Raw genomic sequence first — 19,587 nt, 5'->3', positions numbered from 1 at the left:
AGCTCCCCCCCACCCCCCCCTAACTCCAGGCACTGGAAAGCAAGAGGAGCAGCAGGCAGCTGCCTTCCTTGAGCAATTCTGGCAATTGCATTGGTTTCCAGGAAATATAAATAACTACACGGCCATCTGGAACCAGCCCTGGGCTGGTCAGCAAAAGGTCTCTCCCAGGCTCTGCCCTATTTCTATCGGCTACTTGGTGCAAATGCAGAAAGTATCAAGGAGGTGGCACAGTGGGACAGTCCCCACCAGGCAGCCGAGCTGCCAGCTTGAGTCTTGCTCTGACCTCCTGCCACAGACCACCTTCAATCAACCCTGGAAAAGGCTGCTTCAGCCAGCCCTGCCTTCAACGCAGGGCCAGAGCTCCACCAAGCCAAGAGCTTGTGCTGGGGCTGCTCAGCCCCTTCCCAAGGCACTGACTGGCCTTCCAGGTGCTTAGGACAGGCAAGAACAGACCATCTGACTCCATCAGACTTCACTTTTCTTCGTTTTATTTTTATTTGTACAGCTATATTTTACAGAACGCATTAATGCAGTTTAGACACAGCCCAAACCCTGTCTCCCGAGATTGTTTATAACACAAGCATGTAAAATAAGACCAAAAAAAAAACCAAAAACAAAACAAAACAAAACATTCCCCGATAGAGAGTTCCACCAAAACTCCTTTTGCAACATCAGGCTGTACCTTGAAGAAACTGAGCTCAATATAGTCCATACATTGAAAACTTCCATCGAAAAGAAAGGCACCGTGCGAAACCACATTTTACATATATACAGACTGAGAACTAGAACAAAAAAAATTACACTTTATTATTATTTTAAATTCCTTCTGCAGCTTTGTTGGTTTAATACACACTTTTTTGTAAATTGTAAACCTTCACTTGCAAAAAAATACAAATACACTGATGCATTTAGACAAAATATTTTCTTACTTGTACAGATGCAATACTTTAAAATATCTCCTTAAGTGCTCTATCATAATAAAGATTCTCAGAGTGGCTTCTGCCTGCAGAGTCCAACTGAGCCTTTAATGCATTTTATATATTTTTAATATAGCTTTTTTTAAAGGTCTATATATATTTATTATATATATATTTATATATTTATATCTATATATATTTACAACTCTGCCATAGATTCCTTCACCTTTGGTTAAAAAAGTTAAAGCCCTCTCTTTAATAGCATACTTTCTCTTTAAAAGAACACACATTTTGCATACAAAAGAAAAAATCTGTTCCCATAAATCAACATTACATTCCTCATCTTCAAACGGCAAAGGCTGTGAAGGTTAGACTCCAGAGTTTATCAACACTCCACTGCACAGACATTTAAAATGACTATTTTTACTTTTTATGTTTTATATACAGTAAGATCTGAATAATTTTTTTTCTTTTTGTTTCACATAACTGGGAAAAATAAAACCCGTGTATTTGTAATTTTTTTTATATTTCTAATGTTTTTCCACCTATCTGCACTATGGGTTTAGAGGCACTCCATCATGTGATGAATTTTTTTTTCTTTCTTTTTTTTTTTCCTTGCCTTTTTTTTTTTTTTTTTTCTCTTTTAAAGTGTTGCCAGTATCCTTTGGACAGCTTCTCCCCCCACCAAGATGACCTCCTCCTGGGAAATCCTCTGCCTTCAGCAGGCCTTGGGGAGCTCTGGAGGCACCTCACTCGCAGAGATGCGGTACTGCACCTTGGTGTTGGTGATGGCCCCGTGCTTCTGCCGGAGGTGAAGCCGCAGCTGGCTTTTGTGGCGGAAATGCAGGTTGCACTTCTCACACTGCGGAGTGAGAGGCAAAGGCAAAGGGCGTGAAATGCGATGGTGGGGATGGCAGGGGACACGTCCTTCCCTTCAGGGTGGGAGTCCCCCAGCAAATGCCTCTCCTCTGGCAGCTACCCCAGCTGTGCCCATTATACTGGTGGATGAGGGAAAAGTGGGGGATGCGGTGGGAGAAGCAGCACCTGGGGGCACGCCATCCCAGGCTTTCAGCAGTACATTTTGGTTTACAGGATGCACAAAGGCCAAGGTCCCTTAGGAGAGGACCCTGGCTCTGACGCACGCAGCACCAAGCTCCTTATCTAGATGCTCAAACCAGTGATAGGGCTATTTCAGGAGGTGCTTTTGATCCCTGCCAAGCTGGATGGCTCCAGAGAAATGTCTGAATGATAACCCCTGCTCTGATTCCCTCTCGAGCAGATGGGGAAAGTCAGAAAAGCCTCAGTAAAGAGCTGGGAGACCCCAGGGCTGCAAGCAAGGCAGAGCAGGTTGCTCGCTCTGCACGAATGCCACCAGCACAGGGGATCCCAGGCCAGGCTGTCTGCTCCTTTCCCCTAACCCCAGAGACAGCGAGTGGCTGTAATTTAAGCCACAGCTATTTGGAGAGATGCAACCTTCTTTCAGATGTGGTAGAAGAAAAGAAGAGCAGGTAGGATGTACCCAGCCTGGGCTGCACATCAGTGTTTCCAACGCAGCCGCTCACAAGAAAACACCACGTCCACAGGGGCTAATGCATGAGTGGTGGATGGGGCATGAGGAGCAGGGACGTGACCTTGGCATGGGGCCTCGTGAGGCTGGCGAAGGGCATTGGGGTGCTGCAACCAGCCCATGGGAATGCCCTGGTGTCTTCCCAGCCCCCCAAGTTTGGTAGCATCCTCCTCCCGCCCCCCGAGACCCCCCCCTCCAAAAAAAAGCAGGGTCACTCACATGATACGGTTTCTCTCCCGTGTGGATTCGAAGGTGACTTTTGAGGGTTTGCAGGTGCCGGAAGCGTGTGCCGCAGATCTCACAGGGGTATGGCTTCTCCCCGGTGTGAATGAGCACGTGAGCACGGAGGTGGGCCACCTAGAGAGAGCAGCTCCAGGTGAGGACAGCCCCAGGAATGAGAGCATCCCACCGGGAGCAAGGTCATCCCACCACAAGCAGGGTTCTGCCCAGCTGTCTTTTTTTTGGTCTATTGAGTTCTAGCTGGGAGTCAGGGCCACACGCGTCTGAGGTCTCCAATCCTTAACAGCAAATGGAGGAGACAAGCTAAAACCAGCAACCAGGCTTCCTACTAAGCCAACCCGGCCCACACAGACCTTAAGGCCCCTATTTATTCCACACCACCATGGGAAGAGCTACCCAAGGCACTGAGCATGGCCCATCAGCCTCCTCTCTGCCATGAGGTGTCACCAGTTTCACGCAGGAGGTCCGGCCATGTCCCACCCCCCGAGGCACTGCAGGTCCCAGAGGCCACATGCACCTGGACAAATCTGGCCCCGCAGGTCTCACACTTGTAGGGTTTCTCTCCGGAGTGGATGCGTGTGTGGGTTTTCAGGTTGGCTGGCCGGTTGAACTGTGCCCCGCAGATGTTGCAGCGGTACGGCTTTTCTCCTGCAGAGCCCAAAAGAAAGGGAGAGGGATTAAGTACAGGTGTGCTCAGCCCCCATGATCCACGGCGCTCCCCAAAGCTAAGTCCCTTCAGGTGCCAGACCCCACGGCATGAAGCTCTAGCCCTGACTCCTGTCCCTTTTGGAGATGGCTGTGGACAAGCAGCACTGGTCAGGACAGCTCAGGGTGTTCCCTAGAGCAGGGTGAGCTCAGGCAGTACCCAGGCACCACAAGTACCTTTCCATTGTCGGGTTGGGAGCTGCAGCCTTCAGGGCAAGACACAAAGCTGGGCAGCTCTGCCAGCTAGGATTAAGAGCATCGCTCCTCCTGGCCCTGTGACAGCAGCTGGTGCCTGCATCTCCCTACAGCTGTCAGTAAGCCACACAGGGCCACCTGGCTCCTTTCGGGCTCCTCATGGTCCCCAGCACATCCTGCCTCAGCTGTTCATCACTCTTTAGAGGAGTGAAGAGAGCTGATAGAGCAGAAAGCCAAGGCACGCCCAGCAACCCAACTCCCAAGTCATTACTCGGTTACAATCACCGCTGCTGGCCCTCAGCGATGGGGAGAGCTGCAAAAAGGTTTTGTTAGGATGGCTGAAGATGGGCTCGATGGGGAGTGGGAAACAGCCATCCTCTATCCCATCCTGCCTTTTTCTTTTTTTCCCAGGCATCGACCCCAAGCACCCTCCAACCCTGCCCTGGCACTTGTGTGGTCTCATTCACCTGCGCAGCCCTCCTGGAGCTCAGCTGAGGCTGCGGGAATGTACATTTAGTTCAGTGCAGCAGCACTCAGTCGTCAGCACAGACTTCCCTTCCCCAGCTAGTGAACTAGCTGTTGACACGTTGAGCATTAATACAAGCATGAAAAAAAAAAAACAAACCCAAACCCTAGGGTTGTCAGCAAATGACTAAACCTTTAATATCCCCTTCCTTTCTCAGCTTTCATTGTGCTGATTCACAGAGTCCATCCACTCGCAGATTTTCCCATCAGCAGAGTTTCTGCCAGGCTAGATAGGATCTGGATTTCTAGGACATAGCAGGGGGGGAAAAAATCCCAGACTTCTCCCTAAACATTGTGATGCTGCACCTGTGACAAACCCAACCATAAACATCCACGTGCCCAGCAACCTGCAGCCTCCCCAGTATGTTGTTCCCGTGGCCAACACTACCTGTGTGGACGGTTTTGTGGCTGGCAAGGTTCCCCTTGTAGCGGAAGGAGGCCTGGCAGCGATCACACTTGTAGGGCTTGTCACTGTGGACTTGCAGAGAGTGTCTCTTGAGAGAGGCCTCCTCGGAGAACCGGCAGTCACACTCATTGCAGAAGAAGGCTCCATTCTCTGGGAGGGCAGAGAGGAGAGCAATGAGATGGGCAATGCATGAGCCAGCTCCTCAACAGGTCACAGGATGGGTTTGGGATGGTGGAGAGGGGCAGCCAGAGCAAGTGTTGGAACAAGAAGCCAAGCACAGAAGTTCGCGGTCAGCAGTGCTTGCACCATGCCATTACCTCCTGACCTCCCTGTGCACACAGCAATAACATGCACGGTTTGAGAAAGCAAAGTCATCACCAGCCATCTCTCCTTCAGTGCGAGACAACCTGCTTCTGAGAAGCCAGCATCTCACCTCGACATCTTTCAGAGAGGTCCACAAAGGCACCCAACTTATCAGGCATCCTCCAAAGGATGGATGCTCAACTCTGGAGCAACTCCAACACCTTTAGAGGTCTTAAACCTTTACGTGTACAGATGTCTTCCTTGAGCATGGGAAGACCATCATCATCCGAAGCGCAAGGCAGGTTCCCCCCAGCTGGAGGGTGCCTAAACCTTAAAAGCTGTAGGTAGCTTTGAGCATCACCACAGTGGGGTTCCCTCTGTGGATCTCCGCCCACACCACAGGTGACAATTCTGCATTCCCCCTCCCTGAGCTACAGGCAGATGGGCACACAGATACTCGTCTCTGGGCTTGCAGAATTTTGCAACAAGATTGCAAGCCTCATTAACTGCATTTCTCCAGATGTGCGCATGGGGCTCCCAGATAACGAAGATACCATGACGGATGCATGAGACACACCATCTTGCCCAATACCCATTAGGGTCATTACATCTGCCAAGCTTGTTCTCCTGTGGTTCTGGTGGGGTGGGGTGCACTTTGTTTCCTGTCCTTAGTTGCCAAGTTTGCAACAGGTGACTAAATCCCTGCACAAGGTATCTGGATGGTGCTGGGGAAGGGGAGGAAGGAAGCAATTCCCATGTGCGTGTGTCCCTCGCATGCATGCACACAGCTGGCCAGCCAGTTAACAGGGGACTGTAAAGCACCTTGCGAGCCACCAGCATCAGGGAGAAGTCTGACTGCCCATTTGGACACAGGGTACTGGGTGGACGGGTCCTCAGACCGCACAGCCCCCTCTGCCTGCTGGTGGAAAAAAGGTGACCAGGGATGCAAGACTCACCGCAGCTGGAGTCAGAGTATTCAGACTGGGTTTCCCCCATCTCCTCTCCAAAGTTTGAGCCAGGGGTATGAAGGCACATCTCAGCATGTTGTGGGGACTGGCAGCCACAGGAGCTGCACTTCGACGAATGCATGTACAGCGGGGACTGCCCTTCGCTGCTCCGAGGGGACCCGTCCCGGGACCTGTGGAAGAACAGCAAATGCACACAGCCGTGAGAAGGCTCTTGCTGTGCTTGAGCTACTGGAAACCTTGTTTGCACCCTTCCAGATATGACGGACAAACACGTTTTATGGGGACACTTTCGTGGTGAGATGCACAGCATAGCCCTGATCAACAACAGGTCCCTGAGCCTCAATCCTTCAGGTATCCATCACCAAACGACCTCAAAACTCTCTAGGAACACCCAGGTCCAAAGGATAACGTAATGTTCTCTGGTAGTTTGGCCATTCCAACACTCACAGCCAAACAAAAGCTTGAGGCACTGGGAGTCTGGTGAAAACTAGGCCGGGCAAATCCAGGCTCCAGAAACAGTCCAAAGCTGCCAAAGTGAGCCAGCCATTCATGACCCAATGTTCCCACTTCTATGGCCAGTCCAGGCTGGCACCCAGATAATGTCACTGGCAGTGCTCCACCAAACATGGAGGTTTCCACCTGCTCATGTCTGGACTCCCCTGCTGAATGCTACAGCTATTTCACACACTTCCAAACCCTCAACAACACCACATGGAGTCCTGCCTCTTGTGGGGGGCAGTGCGGCACAGGGCAGGGCGGGGGGGAAATCTTCTCACCTGTTAACAATATTGTTGAGTCTGCTTGCTTGCGGGATAGTAGAGTCTTCTCCATTCACACTCATCTTGGTGGGGGATTGCACATTGAGATGCTCCGGCTCCATGGACTGCTGGCAAGTGGACATGGGCATGTAGGTGCGAGGAGAGAGGGTTCCCATCTCATTCTGCACCGCACTGTCTTGCTTGGTGTTCTGATTGAGAGAGTTGAGGACAATGAACTTGTACTTCTTCCAGTTGCAGGCTTTGGGGTCTGTGGGGCTCTTCGTGAAGAGGGAGCTGGAGTTCTGACTGATACGGGCATTCTTGCTGCTGCTGGACTCGGTCGGCGAGTTAGGCTGACAGTCTGACTTCTGGGGGCTCTGGGGGCTGATGAGTCCCTTGCGGTCCAGGGGGGTGTTGGTGGGCTCAAAGTGCTGGCTGATCTCATCCTCTGAAGAGGTCCGCTCCTCCTCTTTGGCCACTTTGTCACAAGAGAAATAGGGATTATTCCGGATCGAAGGGACAACAGGTTTGGGGCCAGAGGCTACACTGTAGTGCATGTCGCTCCTGGCTTCTTCAGCAGCACCTTCTTTCGGAGCATAGATGGTAGCGTGGCACATGTTGGCCGAGATGTCGGTAATGGTTCTCATGTACTCGGTGGGGATTGTCCTGGAGCTCTCACATGGCAGGATCCTCTCCTTGGGGAAGGCACCTGCCCTTGAGAGTTCAGAGAGAGGCATCCTCATCTCCCGCAACTCATCATCCACAAGGAAGCTATTTAGAGGGAGAGGGCTGTATCCATGGTAGGACATGGGGGATCCAGACAAACTATTGATCAAACCAGGTGCAAAGGCCCTCCCATTGCAGAGGGACCCATTTTGGAGAGGCATGCTGTTCTCCGAGACATCTCTGCTCCGATAAGCCATCGCCTCTGGGTGGCTCAGCATCCGTCCAGCCAAAAACTCTTCCCTTGGAGTCTTCACAGCAGACACCATCTCTGCTTCGCTGGAACCAGGCAAAAAGGAGGGAGACACAGTCATTTTCAGCCCATAAGGATAAGTTTGCAAATACTTTGTCAGTTGTCCCCCCTCCCACCCAAACACACCATCCCAAGCTCTCCAAAGTTCACTCACGGCGCTCACCTAGACTTGACAAACCTTCGGCAGGTATCAACCACATGTTCCATCTGCAGGTATAGCGCTGTGGCCATCACAGCCATGATATTGTTCTCCCTCAAGTTCAGACGGGACGTATACATGAAGTCCAACAGGATGCAAAACCCCTCAGGATTAATTTCAGGGTCCAGGTTGATGACATTCAAGTTGCACTTGAGCTGGTCAGTGAAGATGCTGTAGAAGAGGCCACTGCAGAGAGAAGACAAGTGTTACGTCAATTCAGAGGGAGAATTTGTCTGAAATCCCTTAGCACGGAGGGGTTTGTGAATGGAAAGGGAGGAGGAGGCAATTACAGAATTCCCTGAGCTTCCCCCTTATTATCAAGCTTGGTTTCTCAGCTTAGTAAGCGTCTTCTGCACTGCACTTTCCCCAACTGGAACAGCCTGCTTTTAGATCTCACCTGCTCAACAACTCCCCACTGCCTCCATCTAGAAATTCTGCTTGTTTTTCATTGTTGTTCTTACCACCCCCTTCCCACTGTGACTCATTTCTTTCAGAAGCCTCTTGGGGCATCCACACTCACTCTTTAACCAGAAGAGGAAAAAAAAAAATTAAAAAAAAGGAAATGTTGGCAAAACACTTTTTCAGATGTCTTAATAGTCAAACCTCGGCTTTTTCAAATCTTTATATCTTGTCAGCAGAAGACCCTGGAAGGCATCTGCCATAATGGTGGGATGTTAATTAGCATTCACTACAAAGCAGTTCCAGCAACCCTAGGAGCTGGAAAGGGATTTCAGACCCCACCAGGCTTGGAAAAAGATCAACAAAGGTGGGTGCAGCCAGCAGCCTGGAAGCCAGGGAGGAATAGCTCTAAAAATGGCAGGGGACACCATGGTCACAGAGGACTTGCTCACCCCAGTAAGCATCCAATCCTCCCTCCCTTCTCCTGGCCTGTCCCTGAAAAGCATTTGTGCTCTGCCTCCAGGGATGTGCCTCATGTCTGCTGTGCTCCTGTTTGTCTCCATGGGTTGCATGTGGGCACAGAAGGAGGAGAGAGGTGTGGGCACACAGAGAGAAAGGTGTGGGTGCTGTGCTGGAGACAAAAGGTCTCAGCCCTAAACTTATTAAAGGTATAAATCTCTTGGCATCACCTTTCAATTCTGCTTCTCTACCTCTATTTCTTTGCCTGTAAACCCCATGAGCCTTCCTGAGGCTGCAGCAGTGTTGCTGGTGGCCAAAGGCAGAGGGAGCAGGGAAGGGAAGCAGGGAGGGGACCCTGCTCTCACCTGCAGGCCATCAGGACTGTTTTGTGGGCTCTGAACTGCTCCCGGTTCACGATGATGATGACGTCAGTCAGGATATCCCGGCTTCTAAGGCGGTTGAGATTGAGGAGGACATCGCTCGCGTGGCGAGTGAACTGGATGCAGCTGTCTGCCGGCAAGGCCATCTTGAGTCTGCTCGAAACAGAAGCAGGAGGAGGATGGGAATGGAGAAGCAGCCAGGCAGACACCCTAAACCCAGCGAAGAGACAGCTGCTGCTCTGGGATGTGCTCAGGTGGCCAGCTGTCACTGGTAAGGACAGCACCAGCTCTTTGGTCCCAAGGCAAACAGTCCTGCACCATGCCAAGCGCCTGCCAGGCTGCCCAGTGAGGTCTCTCGGCTGACAGCGAGACCTGGCATGTCTCAGTCCCACCCAGCAAGCTGTCAGGTGAAGGCAACCAGACCCTTCTGAGGATTAGCTAACTGACTCCTCTTTCTCCCTGCCTCACCCATGTCGGCTCCACCCCAGCCCACTCCTCCCACCACCACTTGAGTTCATCTCCATGCAGCTCCCAACACAGCTTCCTAGCCTTCAGATCTTCATGCGGAGCCATCCCCCTCACCTGTTTGCTGGCTGGCTGTAAAGCCAGCCACAGGAATCAAAACAAGCCTTAAGGTCCCAACTGAAGCTGAAGGATTCCAATATCTTGAAAACCCAGCCCACAGTGGAGCACCAACACTCAACCACCAGCAAACTACTTTCCTGCTCCCAAGTGGTGGCCACTCTGGAGAAGACCTGTCCACAATTTCCCAATGAATCGGTGGTGGCAATAAGGAGTAGAACTCATCTAACCTGCTGGGCTGCTACCCACACTGCAGCAGAGTCTCTCCCAGTGGGCAAGGCTTGGGTTAATCGAGGAACATGAAGCCTTCCCTCAACACAACACCCATTGACCCACCTCGGAGGTGCCTCCCAACTAGCACCCAGGAAAGCCCACATGTCCCTGTGCCTGAAGTTTGGGCTGGAACGTGCATCTTCAGCATCACATTCCTCTATGATCAATCCCCTCCCACAAGCCTGGCTCCTCCTCCTTCCCCAGTGGCATATGAACGTACAGTATTTTCTACAGAGCAGCTGCTCTCCTGAAAACAAATTCCAGCTGGGTCTAATGAAACATTTCATTCAACACGGTAAATGGAAGGGGGGGGGGGGGGGGGGGCGGTAGGAGGGGAAGCACAAAATTTAAATTTACATACCCAATGCCTCAATTCACAGTCCAAAAGTTTCTTTCAAACCTACAAATCAAGCACAAGAAAACAAATGCCGCATTAGCTGGTAATTATGAATTGGCCATGGCAGGACACAAGCCTGCTGTTTCACTCGAGTATCAGTTGGATAAAAGCTAGAGATAAGAAACCTTCTACTCTCCAGTAAGGTTAACATTTGTTTCTTCCGGTACAGTACGTTCTTATCACAACCACTGGTTTTGAGAATCCAATCATAGCTTCTTCCACACCCTCTAGCCCAAACCATGGGCGTATGCCAAGGAGATTTTAATTTCCATGACTCAGGAACTTAAAGGCAGGTGGGGAAGGGAAGTCAAGCGAGAATTTTCTCACCACTTCTTTCAGAGATAACTCTTCCCCTGCCAAGATGAATTCCCGGCCGGTGCCACATCCAAGGCCAATGCCATATTCCCAGCACCTCATTAACAGGTATGACTTACACACAAACATCTGCTGCCACTCTGCTCAGAAACCTGGAAAGAGCCTGAATCCAGTCCTCCAAAACAGCTACTGCCCTTCTCAGAATACCCACACGCTCCAGCCACTGGTGAAAACGCCCTGGGACAGGACTGCCGAGCAGACTTGGGAGGATATGGGCGTCAAGTACCAAAGTGACTTGGCCAGGATCGCGTAGGAAGCCGGTGTCAGAGACGGATGAGGACCCAGAACAAATGCCTTCCTCTAGCTGCTGGAAAGGCCTTCCCCTGAACCGCAAGCTTTGTCTCCAGCCACTGTCTCCATAGGCAATGCAGCTGGGGCAGCACATCAAGGAAACTCAGGAGTTAACTGCCTTCAAGAACTCACAACATTACTCCGAAATTTACTTAAAACCAACAAAGATAATTGACCTGGCACCAATGCAGGAGGAAGGTCGTCAGGCAGCCGCCCCAGCAGGGAGAAGCACAATAAATAAGCGATCAAACAAACCTCAAGACCTTCGTCACACTATTTTGAGGGCTGACCCCTGAAAACTGGATGGAGACAATATGACTGCCAGCATTTGCAGAGAGCCCATCCAGCCTTGTGAGGACAAGTGTCCCCTTCCCTCTCCCTTACAGGAGATGCTCAGACCTGGAGCCCAAGCTCCCTTCACGTCCCCAGAGACACCAGGGTGGGATAGAGAGGTGAGATTTAAGGCAAGGTATCACACGTAAAAACGAGAGGGGTGCCTTACAGCCCCATTCCAGCCACCAAATGCAAATCTTCAGAGCCGCTGTGAGCCTGGCTAGCATAAAACTTTGCTCACACACACACACAAAAGTGACTCATTTCCCAAATACTGCAGATTCTGACCTTTCTGTACACGCTCACTGCCAGCCGCTCGCTACCGTCAACTGCAAGCCAAGGGACGCACGGTGCTCTGCAAGGAGCCCAGCACGCATCCGTGTGTCGATATGAGCGGATGCATGCATTTGTGGCATCCCGACCTCAGCCGTGCAGGCAGACGAGCTCTGCTGGGCTCCTGGGGACTCACCCTGGTGTCACAGACACAGGGAGGTGACCCATCCATAAACCAACAAAGTTACAAACTGCGAGATGAACTCTACGCCCTTGAGCATCACGTGGGAAGCTGCTGCTATCGCCAAATTCCCTTACCCACAGCGAGGCCACAGTGCTGCCTGGGCAGATACCCAGCTCCTCTCCCACAGCTGGACACCAGCACAGCCCCCTCCCAAATTATCTCTCCCCAGCGCTGTACTGCTGCAATGCCCACGGCCCCAGGAGCTGGGCAGGGGCATCCCGGCTGCAGGATGTGGGCATGCAGAAGGGAAAGGGACCTTCCTTCCCCTCTCCATCGCTGGGTTAACCCTGCCCCTCCCGGCATCTGCACAGCACCGGCTCTGCACCCCAGCACTGGAGGATGCTCTGCCCAGAGACCAGTAGAGAAGAGAACAGCAACAAGGAGCAGAGACCAGAGACAGGGAGCAGAGAAGACCATCACTGCCAAGCATGGTCTTCACCATCCACACCCCTGCCACAGCCCATGAAGCTCTCCTCAGGCTCAGCTGGGGCCAGAACATCACCCCAAGACCCCCAACTCCAGTTTTCCTGCCCAGTACCTTGCAGGTGTGGGCTCTCCAGCAGTGCTTGGGGCTGCATGCCCGGGGCTTGCTGTGCTGGGAGAAGAAGGTCCAGACCAGGCACGGGGCCCATTTCAGGGGTGGCCACATGGGACTGTCACTGCTGCTGCCTTCCAGGAAGGCAATGGGTCTGCCCCAGTGGTTCAGGGAACGGCCCTTCTCTGCCAGCACCTCCCCGAGAAAAGCCATTCCTGGAAGGAAGCCCAGGGACTCTGCTCTCCCTGCAGCCAGCTCAGTGAGCATGGGGAGGGTGCACCTGCTTGTGAGGCAACCCTCTCAGCTCCAACCCTGTAAAGGGGAGACCCTCACAGCTCCCTCATCCCAGGGTGGAAGGCAGAACCACCCCCTGCGCCCCCCCCAAATCCATCTTTCTGCTATGCACAGGGAAACCCCTCCATCCATCCACTCTCCCATTTACAGGAAATCCCTTTTCATTCACCCTCCTCCCACCCTGAGCACAGGGGCACTCCTTATTCCCCCATCCCTCTTTGCATGTGGGATATACCATGGTCTTTGCCCCTCTTCCACCCCCAAATGCCTAGTCTGGGGGAGGGCACCGATCACACCCCCTCCCTGGGCCCCGGTCTCCTACCCCTTCAGAGCCTGCAGCGTGGACTCCCTCACATCACCCTGGAGGGGTGGCTCGGTGAAGTCTCCCTTCCTCACAGCTTCATCCCACACAGTGCTCCGAAACTGCCCGCCCAGGGGAAGCTCCATCCTACCCCTCCTTCCTCCCCAGTCCCAGCACCCCAGCCCCACGGGAACAACCCCTCTGCCTGCCAGGGCACACTGCCAGCTGCCTCTCCACCCTGCCAAGGGATGCCTGGTTTCTCCTGAAAGGGGACCAGAGAGACAACCAAGAAAATGGGGGGGTGTGCCTGCCCCCACCCCAGGCACAGTCAGGGGTGCTATAAGCCACGATGAAGAGGATACTTTTGGCTAGAGGTGTGCAAGCACCCAGCTCAGCTTTCCTGAAGTCATGCAGTCAGGGGGCACTAAGCGTCCTTTAGCTGTCACAGCAGAGTTTTATTAATTTAGTAGCTTCTGGTTGGCGTCTAGGCCAAAATGTGGCCGGGTTAATAATAACCTAAGAAGAGACCGAGAGAAGTCCTACTGCACTTTGTCAGCACAGATCAAAAGCAGCATCACTAGTGCAAGCCCTGTCGTATTTTCCATCGTACCCTTCCGTAAGCGGATTGCACTCGCTCTATCGAGCGGTCTCTGCTAACTTTCAATCTGATCCAATTTCCTGCCAGCAAACAAATGTTTCTAGGAAATGCAATACATTATCTGGACGGGTTTATTATCAGCATTTGGAACCAGGAAAACTGCATATTTTCTCAAGCGCTGCAGGGAACTTTATAGTTTGTACTTCAAAAGAGGGTTTAAAAGGATTGCCCTTGAAAGCTGGCCCGGCTCAAGTCTCCACATTGTTTTGGTCTTTGCAGAAGAAAACGCAGAGGAGGGGGGAAAGCACACTAAAACTGCCTCCAATGTTTTCCACTGAAGAGGACTCCCCTGCCCTCTACGGAGCCAAGCTCTGACTGCGAGGCAGAGGCAGCGCGTGCCCTTGGGAAGCGAGGAGTCAAGCCTTCTTCAGCATTTCAAACGACCCCAAGCAATCTGGCAAATTAATTTTTCAAGGGAAGGCAGGAACCGTGTCCTGGCTGAAGCAGAGAGCAAGGGACAGACACAGTGCCCTGCCAACACTGAGCCCTACACCGAGGTGCCGACCTGACGGCGGGGTGCAGCTGCAGCTGGGTGTCCTCAGCAGCTAAGCCGGGTCCCTGGCACAGCTGGGCTCAGAGGAGGTGTCCATCACCCTCACCCCACAATGGGACAGTAAATCACCAGCCAGTACTGACCCTCCCCTCCCTGTCTCTGTCCTGCTGGGGCTGTGGGTAGCACAGCTCATTTTGGCAGTAAGGGAGTGCTTTGGCATCCTGCCTGGATGGGATGAGATACGTATGCAGCTTGGGGTCCCCTGGCCAGGACAGAGACATCCCCTCACCCCCCTATATTTAGGCAAATATATTTAAGTAGACTAATTTCAGACGGTGCCTGTTCTTACAGGACGTGTTCTTCAGGACGCACTGTCCTGCAGTGTGCTTGTCCCAAGCTCTCCCCTCCATAAACAGGAGTCCCACGTTCCTCATGGGTACCAGGTATGCAGCCTAACGGCAGCACACTGACCAGGAGAAAGAGGGGGAGGAAAACAATACAGCCCAAAAATGTCTCCCCTCTCCCAATACCCTTAGCTGTCCCTGTGTTTTGGATGCTCCACTGAGATTACTCGGGGTTTTGAAGCAGTCCTGAAGACTACGCACTTGCTCTGATTTAGGGGTGCATGTCTTTCGGCTGCCAGTGTCCTACAGCAATGGGAACACACAAAACCTTGCATAGATCTTAAAAAAAAAAAAAAAAAAAGGCAGGGAGGACTACATTTGCAGTCTAAATTTACAGTCTGAAGGAGTTTACTGGTCAGATGCTGACTTTTGGATACTCATCTAACCAAACTGCAAACTGTGAACTCCTGAGGTTTGCCAATGCCTGCTGTAAACATGGAAACCAAGTGTCACTTTTTGCCAAACAGAAGAATGGTTTAAAAATAGATCTAGAAAAGAATACAGGCACTCGGCATACAGGGCTCCTGTTTATAGACTCCCATGCTACTATAAAATGGAACAAGAGGTTATGAGCACACAGGCAACTTCTCACCAAATTTAGATTTTACAAACTTCTCAGAAACCTGAAAACAACATTTTAGGCTCCAACTGAACCAGTAAAAGCTCTTTGTGTGGAGTTTGCAGCCCAAACATTACAGCACATGGATTAAAACAGGCATGAAATGGTTCTTCAATCTCAACACCACAAATCGGTGAAGGTACATAAGCTGCACCCTCAGAAATGCACCTACTGGTGTGAGCTTCATTTTACTCACCTATAGACTTTGTAACAAAATTTTGTTTATAATGAAGTATTCACATAAAATGAGAGGACACCCACCCCTGCTCTTATGACATGGGACTGCCTCACAAAGTTTTACCACCTGTATCTGTAATGGGGTTTTGAGGACAATATTACTATGTACTAAAAAAAAACCCCACCAAAACAAAAAAAACCCAAACCTCAAAAAAAAAACCCCAAACACCATTACTACAAATTAATATTAGGCTGCTGCCATCAGGGGCTGAAAGCCCCCCCTCCGCCCCCGCCATGCAAAAAAAAAAAAAGGAAAAAAAAAAAAAAGAAAAAGCATAACTTTACAATACTTCCTAAATTAGGCAGAAATTCAAGGGCAGATTAACACCACAACTCGGAAAGATTTTCACATGTGATTTCACGACCAGACCGGAGAGAACTCCATATGGAAATGTCAGTGACTTTAATAAGCGCTCGGTTGTTTCCAATTAGGCCCCTTAAGTAAGTTCAGTGGCATCCAGAGTTTCCTCTGCCACCTTCCTCCTAGCTGGCAAGCCTTTTTTTTTTTTTCTTTTTTTAACGAGCAGTTAATAAACATGTTCCCACCCTCCCGAGGCTGCCGGCTCCGCCAGCCCCTGCCCCGGCCGGGAGGAGGGCGAAGACAGGACACTAGATGGCACCAGTTAGCTTTGCTGCAAGAGCAATTTTTCCCCTTTGGAAAATAAAATACCCCAACCAAACGTGGAAAACATATAATTTTGTCGATGTAATTCTGTTTCTCTTAAAACGCGTCTGAGCAACATTATTTTTATGAGCTTTTCCAGCCTTGTTTTGAAAAACTTAATGTTTCTGCTAGGTTTATTTTTGTCTCATCAGACAGCAGGCTGAAGTCCTCCCAGAGCTGCAAATAGGGATGTCTAAAAAGTATCATAAAGACTTTTGACCGGTTGGGTTTTTTTTTTGGGGTGGGATTTGTAAGAATCACTTCTCATTCCGACTTCTTCCTTCGCAATAATAACTAACCAGTTAACCTCCACTTCCTCTCCCAATATTGACTCAGTCAGAACTGAGGGGGATTGGAAACTGGAATTGAAAAGCATCCCAAGAGATCTTTGATTTGTTTTGCCAGTCAAAATTGAACGCTCGGAGATGAAGTCTTTTCTTACTGGAACAATGTAATAATCCATTCTTCTGGAAAATTACTAGACACCCTTTGAATATTTTAATGCCTTGATGATTTGTTCCATGGGGCAAAAATTACCATCTATAACGTAAGTTTTTAAACCTGTGATCCTATGGTTAGAAGAAAATAATAGAACCTTAGGTTCTGCCTCTCCATTTATATACAAAGAGAGATTTCCCCTAAAATATTTTTAAGCAATTTTTGAACTGTGACACCCCCCCACCACCCCACCACCCCCCCAAGGACTGCAGGAAAAAGCCTGGATTTGCTCTTAAAGCACTTATCCTCTAAACCTTTGAAACAATACAGCAAATAATAATTTTTAAAGCATTTAAAACCTCAGGAGAGGAATCAATAAGCATCCCCAGATCGAACGAGGCCCTGATCCCATACCCGGCCCTGATGACACTTCCACTGGTGCAAGCACGAATTTGGCCCCAGACAGAGATGTTGGACCAACGCAGCGCTTCTCGCTGAGCCTCATCTGTCTGGTCCCAGCCTCCCTTCGCACTGATCCTGCGCCTACTGAAGTCAGTGGAAAAAACTAACCCGGGCTGGGTTTTTGTTGTTTTGTTTTTGACTCATGATTTTAAGTCCAGATTTGCCTCTTCCCTGGAAATGCAACAGCGGGGTCAAAGGCAGCTTTTTAGGCACATCTGAGAGGCCGCCGCAGATTTTTCTAAACAAACGCCTTGCTTTCTGTTTCCCTCCTTCCCAAGAGGCGATTTCATAACATTTCATACTGTGACTTTGCAAACTAAAGGCGGGGGGGCAGGATGGCGAGGAGGAGGGCCGGGGGGGGGGGGGGGGCGGAGGGGGGCGGCCGGGAGAGGTCGCTGCCGCCCGACCACGAAAGTTTTCATAACAAAGTTGGGCTTCTTCGCTTTTGTTTTGCCTTTTTTTTTTTTTTTTTTTTTTTTAAGAGAGGGGGTTCAGAAAAATAATATACACACACGCACACACACAAAACCACACACCTAACCAAAGAAAAAGCCTTCTCCCTTCCGCCCCCCGGCCCCGCTTTTGTTTTTTTTTGGGGGAGCCGGAGGGAGGCTGCGAGGGGGGGTGTGCGTGTGCGCGGGGGTTGCGCAGCTCTCCGCGGCCGGCCGCGCCGCTCGCTCCAGGAATAGCGTGTGGCCGGGGGCCAGCCCCGCGGCTGCCGGCGGCAGATTTACGAGCGCCTGTCGCCGCGCCAAGTCCGCCGCGATAGTAAACACAGGGGATGGGCTGCGATGGGGGCACTGGGGGGCTCCCCCCGCCCCGCACCCGGGACCCCATCCCTTGCACGGCTGCTGCACCCTCCTGCCCCCGCCGGCCGCCCTCCCGCCGGCGGAGGACCCCGGGAAGGGTTGTTATCACTATGATTATTATTGTTTTGAGCCCTGTGCGTAATATTCAGAGTTGCTCCACACTTTTCCCCCCTTCCTGGGCTTTGGGTTTTATTTTCCAGCCGGCAAAAGCCCGTCGCGGCCGCCCCGGCACACCCCGTCGAGGCGAGCGCGGTTCCCCCCCGGTCCGCCGTGCTTCGAGGCCGGCAGCCGACGACGGCCGAGCCTCCCCGCGGGCTCCCCCCCTTCCCCGGGCAGAGAAATGCCGCAAGTCTTCCCCATCACCGCCCGCTCTTAGCCTGGGGCTTGACAGATCACGGCGCAGCCCCGCCACAGGTTGCAAAAGGCACCAGGCGTTTCGCAGTTGCATCGGGGACGGAATAATAATAATGATGTTATATTAATATAATAATAAAAATAGAGGGGGGGGGAGGGAGAATGATGCGGAAAGGCCGGAGCGGCGGTGCCCGGTGCCGCCGAGCCCCCGCGCTGCCGCCAGCCCCGCTCCGCGGCGGCTTTGTGCGGCGGCGAAACGACAACAGCGACACAACACGCACCACCACCACCAGAAAAAAAAAAAAAAAAAAAAAAAAGGACGGGAGGAAAAAAAAAAAAGGAAAAGAAAAATAACACACCCCGACCGAGGGATCCAGCCATTGGGAGCCGACCCCGAGTCACGCAAAACGCCACAAGCTCCGCGGCCGCGCTCGCTGCCGTCCTGCGCCCGCCGGGCGGCTGCAGGTGCAGAGCGAAGCCGCCGCCGTCCTCCCCGTCCCCACCCGGGCGTCACGCGTGCGGGAAAGCCAATAATCCCAGATAACCGATAATCCCTGGGAGAGGACGGCGAGGGGAGACACCCACCCCCCCAACCCACCCCCCAGTTTATACACGGTCCCAGCGTTAAGACATGCAGGCACCCCGGGTTTTCTCGCCTGACAGCGGGCAAGGAAAGGGGTGGTGGTGGTGATTAAATAAATAAATTGGGGAAAAAAAAAAAAAGAAATGCGAACACTGAGGAGCTCGTAATAATAATAAGAAAATATTAAAGGGTTGGCGGGGCACCTGCCGCGGGGGAAGGAAGGGGGGGGGGGGGTGGGGGAAAAATGGGTAGAAATATATAGAGGCGGCTCCGCGCCAGGCGTCGGAGCGGGGCAGGGAGGGAAAGAGGAGGGAAAAAAAAAAAAAAAAAAAGGAGAGAAAAAAAAAAAAAGAGCGAGCGAGCGAGAGAGAATTAAAGGGTAAAATCGGCCGCGGCAATAGAAGCAGCAATCACCTGGTCTCCGGGCTTTCCTAGAAACTCCTTGCATCACCACTTCTAAGAACCCCAGTTCTAAGAATCAACAGAGCCCAATTCTCGGAATTTGAGCTGCAGACTCTACCATTAAGCTAAGCGTGGGGAGGGCCGCGGACCTCCCCCCGCCTCTCCGTCGCCGCCACCACCGCCCTCCCGGACAGCGCGGCCCCCCACCGCGCCACCGGCGCGGGGGGGGCCGCGCTGTCCGGGAGGGGCGGCGGCGGCGGCGGGGGTCCCATCGAGTCGCCCTCCCTTCTTCACACACCACCCCCCCCCCCCGAGTTCCCAGTGGTCGCGCCCGGTCGGCGGGTCACGTGGCGGCGGGTGCTGTGTGTGACGTGGGGGCGCGGCGGGGTGGCGGCGCGCGGGCGCGGAGGAGCGCGCGCGGCGCGGAGCAGCAGCAGCGGCAGCGGCGGAGGCCAGCAGCAGCGGCGATCGGCAGCGGCGGCGGCGAACGGGGGGTCCCGGGTGCACGCCGGGCGGTGCAAACACACATCCCACCTCCCACCCCCCCATCCCTCTCCGAAAGAGAGAGA

General features: G+C 52.2%; 1 protein-coding gene across 1 annotated transcript; it reads right to left on the bottom strand.

Moving 5' to 3' along the window:
* Nucleotides 1-1,112: 1,112 nt before the first annotated feature.
* BCL6 (BCL6 transcription repressor) lies at nucleotides 1,113-19,068 on the bottom strand. Its single transcript, XM_086467661.1, has 10 exons — nucleotides 19,031-19,068; nucleotides 10,214-10,252; nucleotides 8,983-9,150; nucleotides 7,724-7,945; nucleotides 6,603-7,586; nucleotides 5,815-5,996; nucleotides 4,538-4,705; nucleotides 3,242-3,372; nucleotides 2,704-2,841; nucleotides 1,113-1,779 (listed from the first exon to the last, which is right to left on the bottom strand). The coding sequence occupies exons 3-10, from the start codon at nucleotides 9,141-9,143 to the stop codon at nucleotides 1,636-1,638; spliced, it is 2,130 nt and encodes a 709-aa protein (XP_086323787.1). The 5' UTR covers nucleotides 9,144-9,150; nucleotides 10,214-10,252; nucleotides 19,031-19,068; the 3' UTR covers nucleotides 1,113-1,635.
* Nucleotides 19,069-19,587: the final 519 nt, after the last annotated feature.

Source organism: Leptosomus discolor, chromosome 7 (assembly GCF_034619465.1).
Source record: "Leptosomus discolor isolate bLepDis1 chromosome 7, bLepDis1.hap2, whole genome shotgun sequence".
NCBI classification, from domain to species: domain Eukaryota; kingdom Metazoa; phylum Chordata; class Aves; order Leptosomiformes; family Leptosomidae; genus Leptosomus; species Leptosomus discolor.
This window is presented reverse-complemented; position numbering and strand designations above follow the sequence as displayed.